Genomic DNA, 15,064 nt, shown 5'->3' on the forward strand with positions numbered 1-15,064 from the left:
TTACTCATACTTATAAGATTCACTTCTAACTTCAGAATATAGTGAATATTATTTAATAGTATATTTACTTCTTTCACTGAAATCTTCATATCTTCTATAACTGTAGCAGAGATTACTATTTTATCTATTATTTTCAATATCACTTTCATCTTCTAAGATTTTGTTATGATAAGATTTCTATGAGATATAATATAAGTACTTAATTCAGAGTCTAGAATTCAGATATCTCTTTCTATCTAATTACTTATATAGATCTTTTCTTTAATATAAAATACTTACTTTATAATATTATAAATAGAAGTAGTATCTGTATTTTTTACATTCTTATCTTTATTCTTATTTCTATTGATATTGAAATTCAAATTTAAAGAATGTTTCTCAGAGTATTTCTTTCAATAGTCAGTCTGAATATAATTAATCTTTTAATAATAATAGTAGATTCTTATATTATTATCTCTATATTCAGATTTAAATTCAGTGTTCTTATTCTTATTATTATCTTTCTCTTTATTCTTATCTTTCTTATTCTTATCTTGTATATTATTGATAGAATTTCTAGATATATCAGTATTTACTTTATTCATAGTAGAGAGTTGTAAAAGAATATTATAATACAGACTTATAAAATTATTCTTTAAAAGTTAAGTATTATTTTTATCAATTTAATTCATTTAATTTCTTATAAATAAGACTCAATCTTTATTAACTTCTATAAGCAGTCTGTTGAAAAACATAATATCTGAAATCTTATATTCTAGATAAATATAATCAGTTCTTATAATAATCAGATATTTAATAAAAGTATAATCTGAGTCTTTTAACTTAGTAATCATATTAATTAGTTTCTTAAATAAATAGATTCTGTAAATAGCAGATCTCTCAGAAAACTTATTCTCTATAATAGTTTATAAAGTATAAGTAGATAACTTAAATTTCTTTAATATAGTGAAATAAGTCTTAATCTGCAGAGTAATTACAGATTATATATAATTATATAATTAAAGATTATATTCTTTTCAGAAATATTATATATTTATAATAATATTTTTATCAAGATTATTATCTTTAAAAATATTATCAGTTTCAGACTATTCTATAGTTAAAAGAATTTTCTCTCTTTATATTAAATAGTTAATAAATTCAGTGAGAACTATTAATCTTTTAATAAGTCTTACTTAACTTCTGAATTCTTTAAAAACTTTTATTATAATAGATATCTTTTCTTTCTATTAAAAATATTCTATCAGATCTGCTTCTATTTTATTATTTACAAAGTTACTTCTACTAATCTTTATCTACTTAATCTTATACTGAAGTCTTGTAATTTCTAGTCTTATATAAGTCTTCTCACTTACTAAGCTATTATTATTTCAGTTATTTAAACTCTCTGTATTATCTGATATCTCACTGATATCTTTAACTAAGTCTTTATATATATTGAACTTATCAGACTATTTCTCTGTAATGATTTCATTCAGCTTAAACATCTCTGAAGTAGTTACTTTTCAGTTCATTGCAGATATTAATAAGCTCACATTTAATTCTTCTTATACTTCAAATATTTGTGAATTTCTTCTTCTATATATTAATATATAATTCTTTATTAAGTCAGACTTTTCATCTGATCTCAGATTTATCATAAGTTTAATTAATTAATAAATTATCTAGACACACTTGTAATGATGTATAAAGATGTCAATTTAGCACATTATTGCAGTTATTCATTGCTTGCAAAGGGCTTCATAACCTCTTGAAGAATAACATTGTTGTGTTGTGTTGTAATCTAACTACGCGAGTTACACTAAATAGGTTGGGGTGGCACGTGACTAGGGTAGGTGTAGTAATCACCAACAATTGTATACTCTTGGCATATATCTTGGCGGCTGACTAAATCGAGCTCAGCTTGGATGAGGAAATCAAACATCAAACACATCAAACCGACCAAACTGCTATTGCGTTGCTCTTCGCCAGATCACATTCCATTGAGCACGACAAAGATACCAACCTCCTCCCTCACCAACAACTATTTAGCTGCTCATCCCAACTACCAGTACCTCGAAGGATACATTCCGGGTTCATCACCTTGTCTTCTCATTTCTCCTGTTTCGTTGTCCGCTCTTCAACATCCAGGAAGAAGAAAACAACCTGTTGTCGCATCCCCCCCCCGTACCTGGCGTAAGCTTGCCACAATGGTATGTTGACTGGTCCCCTTCATTGCATAGCTTTAAACTATCCGTAATTTCCAATACACTAGATACTCACCTATATGCGTCTACAGGGAAATCAACAGTCAAATATGGGTGGCGGCGGCCCCGGTGATGGCCAGGATGACAAGGACAAGAAGGTACGCTTTTTCCAATAACCTCCCCAAAAGCTCTCAGCATCTTCACGCGCCTACTATCCTTACAATCGAGAGTATATATACTAACCCCGGAACAGAAGGAGAAGCCAAAGTATGAGCCTCCTCCACAGCCAACCACCAGAATCGGCCGGAAGAAGCGGAAGCAGGCCGGCCCCAACGCCTCCGCAAAACTCCCTGCCATCTACCCAACTTCCCGCTGCAAACTGAAATACCTCCGCATGCAACGCATCCACGACCACCTGCTACTTGAAGAGGAATATGTCGAGAACCAAGAACGCATCCGCAAGACAAAGGCTCAGGCGTCTCAACGCCCCGCAACCAGCGATGATCTCGAGTCCCTAGATCGGAATGCAGACGAGCGAAGCCGCGTCGATGACATGCGCGGGAGTCCCATGGGCGTCGGTAATCTGGAAGAGATGATTGACGACGACCACGCCATCGTCTCCACCGCGACTGGGCCAGAGTATTACGTTTCCATCATGTCCTTTGTCGACAAGGACCTCCTGGAACCTGGCGCGAGTATCCTACTGCATCACAAGTCCGTCTCCGTCGTTGGCGTTTTAACAGATGACGCAGACCCGTTGGTCTCCGTCATGAAACTAGATAAGGCACCTACGGAATCCTACGCGGATATTGGGGGACTAGAGTCTCAGATCCAGGAAGTTCGAGAAGCCGTCGAACTCCCTCTGCTCCATCCAGAACTGTACGAGGAAATGGGTATCAAACCGCCCAAGGGTGTCATTCTCTATGGCGGCCCGGGGACGGGGAAGACACTGCTGGCCAAAGCCGTCGCGAACCAAACAAGCGCCACATTCCTACGAATCGTCGGTAGTGAATTGATACAGAAATACCTGGGCGACGGGCCCCGATTAGTCCGCCAGATTTTCCAGGTAGCGGCCGAACACGCCCCGTCCATTGTCTTTATCGATGAGATCGATGCGATTGGAACGAAGCGATACGAGTCTACATCAGGTGGCGAGCGGGAGGTGCAACGAACCATGTTGGAGCTGCTCAATCAGCTCGACGGCTTCGATGACCGCGGCGACGTCAAGGTGATCATGGCCACGAATAAGATCGAAACCCTCGACCCTGCCCTGATCCGCCCAGGCCGTATCGATCGGAAGATCCTCTTTGAGAATCCTGATCGTAAGTTGTTTCCTCCTCTGTTTCCTCCTCTCCTACCCCAACCTTGTATTTCGCTATTTTACTAACCACTCACACACCCGCAAAACACAGAAAACACCAAGAAAAAGATCTTCACCCTGCACACCTCCAAAATGTCCCTAGGCGACGACGTCGATCTCGACGAATTCATCAACCAAAAGGACGACCTCTCCGGTGCAGATATTAAAGCCATATGCTCCGAGGCGGGTCTGATGGCGCTGCGCGAGCGGCGGATGCGTGTGCAGATGGCTGATTTCCGCTCAGCGAGGGAGAGGGTGCTGAAGACGAAGAGTGAGGGGGAGCCAGAGGGGTTGTATTTGTAGTCTTCTTTTTTTTTCAATTTTAATCAGGTTGATTTTTCTGTAGCGGTAGATGGTGAGATAGCCAGAAGGGCATGGATGTGAGGCGACGGAATGGAATGATTAACTTTGAATAAAATGATTAGTTAGCGGGGATCCCCCCCCGTTCTACTGCTTGCCTTTTATATATATATATATTTATAGTAGAGCAGAGAAGGGAGACTGTTTTAGATTTTCCTTTGATGGAAATAATAGCTCTTCTTTGCGTAGAGGGGGCTAACTATAAACTATGTGGGTATTGAGGAAGTATAGAGGAATGAGAAGATGTATGGTATGGTGCTTCTGCTGCGGGAGGGAGGGGAATTACTTTACAATTGTGAGGAAGAGTAGTTGGAATTTTTCTACAGAGGATATTGTTGATAACAAACCCCCTTTCCCCTCCTCCTCCCCCTTCCCCCCTCTTGGGCAAGTGTATATGGCCATAAGGACCTATGCAACTAAAATCATGAGCTACAACTCTGTTTGTAACTCTGTTTGTGCTGGAGATGCGACGGCCCTTGAGCAACCCTGTCTCTTCATCATGTCCTTGCTCAAGCACAGCTTCTTTTCCAAAGCCATTCTTTGTTCGGTGGATGTTGATGCTGATTAGTAATTCCCTGCCTAGTTACAGACTTCTTTGACATCTGCTAATACAATGTCAATCATATCATATCACAGATGGTGCAGAAGCCTCCTGAAGCCAGCCTTGGCCCTCCTTTCTCCTTCCAGTTTACTAGAGTTAGAGGTTTTGCGGGGAAGCTCTATCCCTCCCCATGCCATGCTAAATATTAACTTCATAACTTCAGGAACTCCAGATGTCCGTCCCTCCCCCCCCACAAATGGCCCGGCTCCTCGGCTCGCTGCCATGGGTAGCTCATCTCCAGCCAAGGTCCCGTCGCTCTTTGCGGGGGCATGCGGAGTAGGGAGCAACTCTCCCTCGGGTTCTAATCAGTGATCAGCTTCAGCGCCGCGTTTTCGTCGCATTTGGCGCATACTGCTGCTGTTGTTCAGATAGGCCCCCGCCCTCTCCGGCCGTGCTGCCATTGGGGCCAAATATCTCCTTGCCGGGAATGGATTTGTATTGGTGCTATGAGCATTATTACATGCACAATAGTTAACTAAATGGTTAGCTAGCTTCGCTGCTCGTCTCACGTCATCATAATACGCACAGCGGCACAGGGCTCTTATAGACGCCGATATTCAAATAAATATTAAATGCTGTGTGCTTTCTCTAGACTCGATTTGTTTGCACCTTGCACTATTCATGTATAAACTGTCCGTCTTCTTCTTCTTTTTTTTTTTTTTTTTTTTTTATCTTGACGTTGAGGACGGTCCGTTGTGTTAACAACTACTCCGTCAATCAAACACAACGGGGTTTTGTTTCCTTTCCACTCCGCCTCGTATACGATACCCCCCTTGGAACCTATTAGAGGAGATTTTAGAGCATTCTGCAGAATACGCAAAAGACTCTTATTCTTAGGTTATCTTTTTTCTTCCTTTCTCTCTTCTCTCGCCAATCGTGATATTTCAGACAAGCCCTACTTTCCCCCAACTTGCAATCATGGAGTATTTCAAACCAGAACGATACCTAGACTTGCCCTCCAAGGATATACTTTCGTGGATTTTCGACAGTCCGTCGTATGATCAAGATAGACCGGTGAGCCTCAATATTTTTGCAATGTCTATAGTAAATTTTAAGTTGTTGTCTGTATCGATAACAGAAAAGAAAGAAGCTAACTCCAGGCATGTATATTTCTTTCTTTCTAGGTCTACATAGATGCTAAAGATCCCTCTTGCTCGATCTCATTCAATCAAGCTAGAAAGATCATCCGGCAGCTCATTGCGGGGCTGAGGGCTGCTGGGTTCAAACAGGGCGATTGCCTCAATATACACTCCTTCAACGATGTATGTGGTTCAAATCAAATTGCACTCCTGGCAAACTGCGCTAAAGTCCCCCAAATTGAACCGGGGAGAAAAGCGGGAAATAAAAACGACGGGAATTTAAAAGATGGAGATTTTGGCACCCGAAATTCCTATATATATCAAATGTTAACGGGGTACAAATAGGTCTATTACTCCATGATCTTTCTCGCCGCTGTCGGCGCAGGTGGTGTTTTCGCAGGTACGAATCCGGGCTATACGCAATTCGAACTTGCCCATCATATCAAGACTGCGAAAGTATCGTTTTTGATTTCAGAGCCGGAAATCTTGGACAACCTCGTTGCAGCAGCAAGGGATACCAATATCCCGACCTCGAACATCTGGGTATTCAATACGCAGGGCCGACCCGTACCGCCGAGCCATAGGTCATGGACTGAGCTGCTAAAGCATGGCGAGGCCGATTGGGTTCGTTTCGATGACCCCGAAATCTGCAAGAATACCACGGCTGCTCGTCTTTTCAGCAGTGGGACGACGGGCTTGCCGAAGGCTGCAGTTATTAGTCATCAGAATTTGATCGCTCAGCATATGGTAGCGGAGGAAAATAAGAATATTACCTTTCAGGTACGTTACGTTATCATTATCCCCCTAACTTACTTTTTCCAATAGACAGCAAACAAAATGTCCCCATACACTGAATCATAAATTCATCAGAACAGAAAAGCAAAATATATGTATATCTGACACTTTGCATAGATTTCCCGAGTGGTAGCAATTCCATGTTTCCACGCTGCAGCCGTGCCGGCAGCTCATGTCAGCGCTCTGAAGGCCGGCCATGCACTGTATATGATGCGACGCTTCGAGCTGCTACCATTCCTAGAAGCATGCAAAAAATACAACGTCTCTGACATCATCACCGTTCCCCCCATGGCTGTCGCTATCGTGAAATCGCCATATGCCACAAAGTTGTACTTGAAAAATACGAAAAAGGGCACCGTCGGTGCAGCACCGTTGGACAAGGGTGTCCAGGCTGCCTTTCGGTCCATCATGGGCCCCGGCGCGAGCTACACGCAGGTGTGGGGCATGACTGAAACGACTTGCGTCGCGACAAGGTTTGCATACCCCGAAAACGACGATACGGGATCTGTGGGGAGGCCAGTGGCATCGCTTGAGATGAGGTGAGTTTTTGATCGCTCCTCACCCCTTTCCCCTTTGCCTCCCCTTTTTTTTCTTTTTCTTTTTCTTTTTTTTTTTTTTTTTTTTTTTTTTTTTTTTTTTTTTTTTTTTTCCTTTTCTTTCTTTTTCTTTTCTTTTGGCGCTCTGATTTTTCCAATTCTAAATAAATGTTTTACCTAGATTAATCGACGATGATGGCAAAAACATTTCTGCCTATGGCGTGCGGGGTGAAATCTGCGTACGCGGCCCCACAATTATCAAGGGCTATTTCGAAAACCCCGGCGCGAACGCTGAATCCTTTGACGGCGACTGGTTCAAGACTGGCGACATCGGCTACTGCGACGAAAAGACGAAGAAATGGTACATCGTCGACCGGAAAAAGGAGCTGATTAAAGTCCGCGGGTTCCAAGTTGCGCCTCCGGAGCTTGAGGCGGTGCTACTCTCGCACCCGCTGATTATGGACGCGGCGGTCATTGGCGTGTCGTTTAAGGGGGATGAGGAGGAGAAGATTGAGCACCCGCGCGCGTACGTGGTGCGCCAGCCTATCCCGGCCAGTCGGGAGTTGACGGAGAGGGAGCTGCAGGAGTTTGCGGGGGCGAAGTTGGCGAAGTATAAGTATTTAACTGGCGGGGTGAAGTTTGTTGAGGCGATTCCGAAGAATGCGAGTGGGAAGATTTTGAAAAGGTTGCTGAGGGAAGAGGCGAAGAAGGAGATTGAGCAGGGCTTGGTTTCGAAATTGTAAATTTCTCTATTCTTGAGTCGAGATTGGGTGGGGGGGTCTGTATGTTTTCTTTACCGGACGTGCGCCTGGTGGAAACACGACAAGTTGGACTATTCTCCTCTATCTAAAAATCACGTATGTGGCAAGTTCAATCATAGAATATTGCCGACTACTTGAATTTCCGGAGGAGGGGAATCAGATATTGCGGCTGAATGCCCTTCATTAAACACTAGGCTTTTCGAAGCGGGAAGTACCGTGCAAACCAACCTTCGGATGAGTGCCATGCTCCCTAGTAGAGCAAGGATGGCTTTCTGATTCTGATACTCCTCCTCCAGTATTCCGCTTTAGTCCGATGGCAAATACCAACCTTCACATTAGTATTGACGTGTTACCTCATTGTTCATAGAACGCCTCTATCACCCTTGAATACCATCCAGGATTCCCCTGCCGATATAGCCTCACTGCAGAAGCTAAATCTTGCTGTTTGAGAGCAGGCGGGATCGCAGAATGGATCAGTAGGGATAGGCTAGATATCTCGCATGGTGCCAGTGAAGGCTGTCTCCCAAACGATGACACCCAGTAAAGCGGTAACCGTGCCATGCTTACTCACTCTCTCTAGTGAGTGCGCCACGGCGTACGGAAAACCACACCATACAGAAAATATTTTCAATATCTTCATTCTTTATCTTCAAATAATCATCATTAATTATAACCATGTCTAAATCTTCTAATTACACTGAGAAGCAGTTGCAAAGAGCTGTTGACGCGTACAAAAGCAATTCAAAATTAAAAATCATATCTCTGTCACAAGAATTCAAAGTCCCATATGTCATCTTATATGGGAGGATCAACAGAAAGAAATCAAGGACTATGAGGGTTCCACTGAATTGAGCATTGAATGACAGTCAGAAAGAGGCAATTAAGATATGAATTCATCAGTTGAATATTATTAATGAGGCCGCCTGCTACAGATATGAGCAGTATGATGACAGACAATTCCTTGCTAATCTGGAGAGTGTCTGACTGCAAGCATTCAAACCTGGCACTGTGAGAGCTGGCTTTGCTGACCATGGAATGTATCCAGTTAATTGTGATATAATTCTCAATCAATTGAGACCTCTTACCATTGATGATGCCCTGGATCTCAACATATACAATGTTGATGGTGATGGTGATGTATGTAATCACTTTACCCTGCCATCTGCAGATCAACTGTCAACTGCCTCCTTGCAATTAATCTCTCCAGAGATGGTTGCAAAACTATGTCACCAAATCAATGCAGCAGTCAAGGCCTTAGAAGATGTGAAGGATACCCTTACACCTGGTTTGACAAGGCAGTTGAACAAGATCTTCAAGGGTAGCATGGTCCAGGCGGAATTGAACACACATTATGAGGGTGAACTTGCAGGTCATTATCAAGCAAATAGATATCAGGTTGTCAAATCCTCCTGCAGGCAGGTGCAAGTAGGTGAAGTCCTTACTATTAAGGATGTCAATTGCAAGATTGCAATCTGTAGAGCAGATGAGATGAAAAAGATGTTCAATAAGAATCTTCAATTAATTGAAATCAAATCTACAAAATCTACAGTCACTCAACCACAACAAGATAATTCTATAGAATCTCAATCTACAGTGGATTCTACACCTTCTAATGAGTATATAGATAATCCTTATGTTATAGATAGATGTGGTGATGGTTATTAATTAATTTTTGAAGATCAATATATTCAAAATATTTTCTGTACAGTGTGGTTTTCCGTACGCTGTGGCGCACTCACTAGAGAGAGTGAGTAAGCATGGCACAGTTAGTAACTTGTTGAAAACCATGTTGCACGTGTACATGTACATGTACATACATACATTGTGTCCAAAAGGTCACCATGGCATAAGGGGGGAATTGGACCGCCAAAGCGGACAGAAATATGTGCGGCCATGTTATTGATTTCTAGCTTGAATGCCGACGCAGAGGCCCATTGATTCATCCGCAAACTGGATTATATTGCCCGAACTCCAAAACACTTGCCATCTCGTCTGGACAAAAGTTTCCGCCCCGCAACAGAGGGAGACATCCCAAGTCCCAACACCACCAATCGCATTTTGTCGGAGACTTAAGCAATGCGAACCATATGGATCAAACCAAGGCTGAGGGCTAAGAAAAGTTTACATTCGATTCCATTCCATGTCGCGTTGAAGTGAATCCCAATCGGTGGATTCCAGCAATTTTTCGGCCCTTATCCAAAAATAAAATGTCGCCTGGCGAAAGAAAAGTAGGACTACCGGTATAACCCACCGCACGAATCACCGTCCCCTTGAACATTTGGCAGTGTCAAATGCACGGCAGGTTGTAACTGATGGTTGTAAAACACCTACGGCCACCTTTGCGCGTAGAGAGCTAGAGAGGCGGGAATGACCCCCTTCTTCTTTTTTTTTTTAGCAGTGTGGACACAAGCAGAATGAAAAGTGAGGGACTTACTCACTGCAGAACTCATCTGACAAAAGTGGTCGCAACACAGTTGTTGTAGAACACCAGGAAGGGAAACGGTCTTGCCAGCAGAACCTGGCAAACCCTCCCTCCTCCCTGTGCGGGGAGAAATGGAAAGTTCTGGGCATTGCGCTTGGATTCTAGTGTGGCTGGAAATAGAATTAATGAGGGAGCAATATTAATGAAGTGCTGCTGAGCACTCTGTGGCTGCTACGAAAGAATGCAAGTGGAATATCTGATTGGGGCGTTGATGGGTTGCCCGTGATGAAGCAGCAAAGAGCGTAGGAGGAAGGCCAGCACATACATCAAGCCGTTGTCGCCGGGTGTTGCGTTTCCTAATAGCAAACAATTAGCAGGTTTACGGTAGGGTTTGTCCGTGGCAACATACACGGTTACAGATGTTCATGTAGCACTGAAATACGAAGGGCCTTAAAAACGAAACATTGAATCGGCGTACGTACTAGTCAGCTCACCTCTAGGACTAACTAGTGCCAATGACTTTGAGGGAGATATTTTAAACTACCTAATCTGTAGGTAGGTCTCAGAAAGCTCCAATTCGCCCGTGTGCTGATAGCGACCTGGAAACAAAGAGAGAGGGAGGGAGATAAGAAACGAAGCATTCCATGCTTTAATTTTATATCGTCAAAGATGGGAGATAAATCGTACATGCGAGAAGGCGAGATTGCCATGTAAGCAAGTGAATATATGGATAAGAGCGCGGAAGATACTTCGCAAAAAATCATTGAAACATAAAAAAATAAAAATAAGAAGAAAACGACTTGAAATTTCCAGCATTGCTGCTCTCATAAACCTGCATACTAGCTGTTTCCTTTAGTTCATTTTTTCTCTTTTCTTCTCACTAGAAAATCACAACGAATTTGTACATGTACAATAAAGAGAAGGTAATGATGAGGAATATATAGAAATTTGGCGGTCGTCCAAACAATGGGTGGCAGCTTGCTGCTCGCATACACATGTCTGTCCAAAGAAGCCTCATAGAGGTAGACAGAAGCTTACCACCACCTCCACCAAATAGTGTCATAAATCAGCAGACTCAACTTAGACCCCATCACCCCAGATCCCAACCACACCCATGGAGAAACCCAGGCCAAGCGTCCACATCCTCAGCCTCTGAAACTTGCGCTCTTTCTCCATCTCAGCTTGGACAGCCTCACCATTGACATTCAAATCGTCGTCCGATTGCGGTGTCGCTACGCTCGTGGCTGGAGCACCGGCCGCGGCGGTGGGAGATGAAGCTTCCTCCTCGCCCACAATTTCAATCTCGCTTCCGTTCCCGTTGGAGTCTTCCTCCTCGCTTCTCACAGGTACGGATCCTCCGGTACTAGCGCTCGCACCAGCACGGGCAGATCCCCATGAGATAACACCAAATCCGGATCCGTTGCAACGACAAAATCCACCCAAACTTCCTGATAGCGACCTCCATGTCAGTGTTTCGCGGTTGTACCACCATTCCAGGCCTACCCCGCCAATTAGGGCGGTAAGTGCCGTCCAGATCAGGTACGGGTGTCTTCTACGCGGGGACGACAGAGTGAAGGCGGTGAAGAGAGTAATGGCGGTGATGTGGCTAAGTCTGAGGACATGCTTGCTGGTGCGCACTTGCAGTTCTTTGAGGGTTCGGGAAGCGCTGGAAGCGTCGGGAAGGGATTGGAGGGATGGAATTGCGATCGTGGACGTGGCATATGAAATGCCCTATATATTTGATGATTCGTACATGTGTCAGTCCTTAAACCCGGATTGCCAAGTCTCTATTTATTCTCGGGGGCATTTGTATTCCCCTAGCCCGATGTTCGTTGTATGGCAGTAGGGCCATTGTATGCAGTAATCGTTTAATGGGAGATCACATACGGTTAAGAGGCCCAGGGAAATGGTCCCCACAAACTTGGAAACTGTAATAGGACAAGCCATGGCGGGCGATTGATATCTATTGTCGCATACGATAGACTAAAACTGGTAGATGTGCGCTGATGAGTTTGCCCCGGAGTTCGCCACGCGACGGGCTCACGGATGCTAGGTAGATAGCGGCAGCAACAATGGCTACCCCGCCAATGGGAACTTATGCCCTATAGATAAGAATGTCCTAAGCAGCAAAAAGATGTGGATTAAAGAAAAAAAAAAATCTGTTGAAGGTGTTTTTGCCTGCGGTGTTGTTAGAGGAGAGGTTGATGTCAAGATGCTGGAACAGTCATCTTGGCCTATTTAAATAGCCAATCACAGCAGTCGGGCATTCCATACAGCCAAACCAGCAGGAATCGCATCACATTGCACTCGGAAAACCAAAATATTTCCGTTAGTTCGTTTCCTGAAGAGACTCTGACCCAATCGGATCCTTTATCAGGCATCTCTTTACTCGATATTAGCTCGCTGTCCAGAGGATGCTCCCGACAACGCCAGTTGCAGCGGAACCAACCATCTCTGGGCGCTCACAAGAGCACAAGAGCTGCTCAGGCGGCTGTGCCGAGGCTGTTTTTACCCCAGAAGTCAGCAGAATCGTCATCGCATTGAACCTAAAGATAAGATCGATACTGCGAGTAAACAGAAGCATAGTAGAGGGTTGAATATAATAATGAGATATGGAGCTCCCACCGCTAGGGTATAAGCTTTTGGTCTTTCTCCAGCCTCAGTGCATCAAACAGCTCTTTTCCCGGCAACTAGTTACTCCGTATGCTCTAGCCGGCTGTTGCGCCGAGGTCCGATAGCCCCTAGTTACAAGTTACGGGCGTATAACTACGTCTAGATTCCCCCACACCTGTATCATAACTGTACGTCAACGTTTCGGAGTCCAAGCAAACTGAAAGAGACGGTCCGAATGTCTTCCCTTCGTTCCGGTGGTTAAAGCTCGACAATTATCTTGCCCATCAAACTGTCACATCTCAGGGCTCCTCGGTTCACCCACGTGAACAGACAACCAACATTGCATTGGAACCCGCATCAAATCGCTAGATACAGCTTTCTTCTTCTCTCTAAATCTTCATCTCCAGCATGTCTCTCCCCAAGTCTGCATACGTCAGTGAGGTGTGGAAGGATGGAATCTTTGGTATGCTTCTCCTACCTCCTTATCACCATAGCATAGCTCTCTAATACAGCTACATCCCGAAGTCAAAGGCATCGAAACTAACCATCTCTCTCCGAATCGGCAGATAACAAAGTTGTATTCTGTACCGGCGGTGCCGGTACCATTTGCAGCGCCCAGGTGCGCGCAATGGTACATCTAGGCGCCAACGCATTCATTCTCGGGCGGAATGTCGAGAAAACTGAGGGAATGGCCAAGGACATTGCTACAGCACGCCCTGGAGCAAAGGTTATTGGACAAGGCGGTGTTGACGTCCGGAGCTTTGATAGCCTGAAAAGTGCCGCTGAGCGCTGTGTGAAGGAGTTGGGCGCAATCGACTTCGTTATGTACGTTTATACCCTTCTAGATTCCTTCCCCATGCAATGCAAGAGCCGGGCTAGGAAATTTTACGAGTAAACCTGAGCTTTACGTGCCCCGGTTTCTGGAGGTATGGTGATATGTATGCTAATCTAGATCATTGCCAAAAATTCAGTGCTGGCGCAGCTGGGAACTTCCTTGCCTCAATCGATCAGCTTTCAGTCAACGCCTTCAAATCCGTCATGGACATCGATGTCTTGGGGTCGTATAATACTCTCAAAGCCACCCTCCCTTACCTCCTCGAATCCGCTGAAAAACACAAGTCGGACGGAGTTACTCGTGAGTTCTAGTGTGCAATTGTGCTTGCCGCATACGCGTCACAAAATATACTAATTTTACGTTTTTACCGCCAAACACAGCCTCTCCTACGGGCACAGGCGGACGCATTATTTTCGTCAGTGCAACAATTCACTATACCGGAATCCCGCTGCAGACACATGTCGCCGTTGCCAAAGCCGGAGTAGACTCGCTGTCGAATAACGTGGCAATCGAGTATGGCCCGCGGGGCATCAATTCTAACATAATATCACCCGGACCGATCGGAGGCACAGAGGTACGTTGTCCCTGGACTGCGTTCTTGAAGTTATTTCTAATTTTCGCGTATATCGCTCTCCAACACCGATTGCACGTACCTAATCATTTTAAATAAAACGATATATACACTTACACTTACCTGCGAAATCACCAGGGTATGCAACGTCTCTCTCGCATGCAGGATGCAAAGAGCCAGATGAGTGGAATCCCGTCAGGGAGATGGGGCACCGTTAAAGAAATCGCAGATGCCACCATCTACCTCTTCTCAGATGCTGGAAACTATGTCAATGGCGCAAATGTCGTCGGTACGTAATACCAACAGACACTATTATCTCCCCCCCCTCCCCCCTCTTCTTCCCCTCCGTACGAAACAACGGGAAACCGAATTTTATTTTCCGATTATAGAAAATTGTCTAAATACTAACTGTCCTGTTTTCGGTTACAATTAGTGGACGGTTCTGCCTGGCGTTTCCAGAACCAGGCCAGCAAGGCCGGCTTCGAATATCCGGACTTCCTCCTTTCCGGCCAAGAGGTGACGGGTGTGGCAGGATTGAAGAAATCGAAGTCGAGTCTTTAAAATGCTGTATGGATGTATAAATGTTAATATGAGTCTGAATTAAATTGGATGCTAGGGATGAATTAGATATCCACATTGTTGGTCCCTTTACTAGTTATTTCTATTTCCTATATTTTTGTTGTGCCTAAGCATTCAGTACGGAGTAGTTAATATGTGTATATTTTTCGCTCACGGCACTCAGTTGGATTTGAGATGGGATTCTGTTAATCGGTGCGTGGCCGGTTTCCACCTTATCCTATATCTTTAGCCTCTTGAAGATAAAAAAGATAAAATATTGATAAAATATATTTTTTTATATTAATATTAAATGACTCGGCGAAAAATATAGCCGTCCGGCAGCTAACTAACTATCTGTGTTGGCGCTTAGTCATAAATAATGGGACA

General features: G+C 43.9%; 5 protein-coding genes across 6 annotated transcripts; 3 read left to right on the forward strand and 2 right to left on the reverse strand.

Moving 5' to 3' along the window:
• The first annotated feature begins 1,910 nt into the window (after window positions 1-1,910).
• Window positions 1,911-4,535, forward strand: BDBG_04118 (26S protease regulatory subunit 4). Its single transcript, XM_002625203.2, has 4 exons — window positions 1,911-2,192; window positions 2,279-2,344; window positions 2,440-3,508; window positions 3,599-4,535. Exons 1-4 carry the CDS (start codon window positions 2,190-2,192, stop codon window positions 3,847-3,849), a joined length of 1,389 nt encoding a protein of 462 aa, XP_002625249.1. The 5' UTR covers window positions 1,911-2,189; the 3' UTR covers window positions 3,850-4,535.
• On the reverse strand, window positions 4,454-4,908 carry BDBG_04119 (uncharacterized protein; the record flags this gene model as incomplete). Its single annotated transcript, XM_002625204.2, has 2 exons — window positions 4,454-4,808; window positions 4,860-4,908. The coding sequence occupies 2 exons, from the start codon at window positions 4,906-4,908 to the stop codon at window positions 4,537-4,539; spliced, it is 321 nt and encodes a 106-aa protein (XP_002625250.1). The 3' UTR covers window positions 4,454-4,536.
• On the forward strand, window positions 4,549-8,089 carry BDBG_04120 (the record flags this gene model as incomplete). Of its 2 annotated transcripts, XM_002625205.2 has the most annotated exons (5): window positions 4,553-5,521; window positions 5,632-5,769; window positions 5,932-6,366; window positions 6,499-6,920; window positions 7,099-7,660. In XM_002625205.2, exons 1-5 carry the CDS (start codon window positions 5,426-5,428, stop codon window positions 7,658-7,660), a joined length of 1,653 nt encoding a protein of 550 aa, XP_002625251.1. In that variant the 5' UTR covers window positions 4,553-5,425. The 2 variants fall into 2 exon arrangements, with proteins under 2 accessions (XP_031578140.1, XP_002625251.1); XM_031721544.1 differs by having other exon boundaries at window positions 4,549-5,521; window positions 5,632-6,366; window positions 7,099-8,089.
• Window positions 8,090-10,008: 1,919 nt separating this feature from the next.
• On the reverse strand, window positions 10,009-12,723 carry BDBG_04121 (uncharacterized protein). The gene is made up of 3 exons (XM_002625206.2): window positions 11,988-12,723; window positions 10,583-11,831; window positions 10,009-10,456 (listed from the first exon to the last, which is right to left on the reverse strand). The coding sequence occupies exons 1-2, from the start codon at window positions 12,045-12,047 to the stop codon at window positions 11,181-11,183; spliced, it is 711 nt and encodes a 236-aa protein (XP_002625252.1). The 5' UTR covers window positions 12,048-12,723; the 3' UTR covers window positions 10,009-10,456; window positions 10,583-11,180.
• Window positions 12,409-14,967, forward strand: BDBG_04122 (sporulation protein SPS19). The gene is made up of 6 exons (XM_002625207.2): window positions 12,409-13,176; window positions 13,280-13,538; window positions 13,685-13,848; window positions 13,929-14,122; window positions 14,258-14,408; window positions 14,553-14,967. Exons 1-6 carry the CDS (start codon window positions 13,122-13,124, stop codon window positions 14,678-14,680), a joined length of 951 nt encoding a protein of 316 aa, XP_002625253.1. The 5' UTR covers window positions 12,409-13,121; the 3' UTR covers window positions 14,681-14,967.
• The last annotated feature ends 97 nt before the right edge of the window (window positions 14,968-15,064 follow it).

Source organism: Blastomyces gilchristii (genome assembly GCF_000003855.2).
Source record: "Blastomyces gilchristii SLH14081 genomic scaffold supercont1.7, whole genome shotgun sequence".
NCBI classification, from domain to species: Eukaryota; Fungi; Ascomycota; class Eurotiomycetes; order Onygenales; family Ajellomycetaceae; genus Blastomyces; species Blastomyces gilchristii.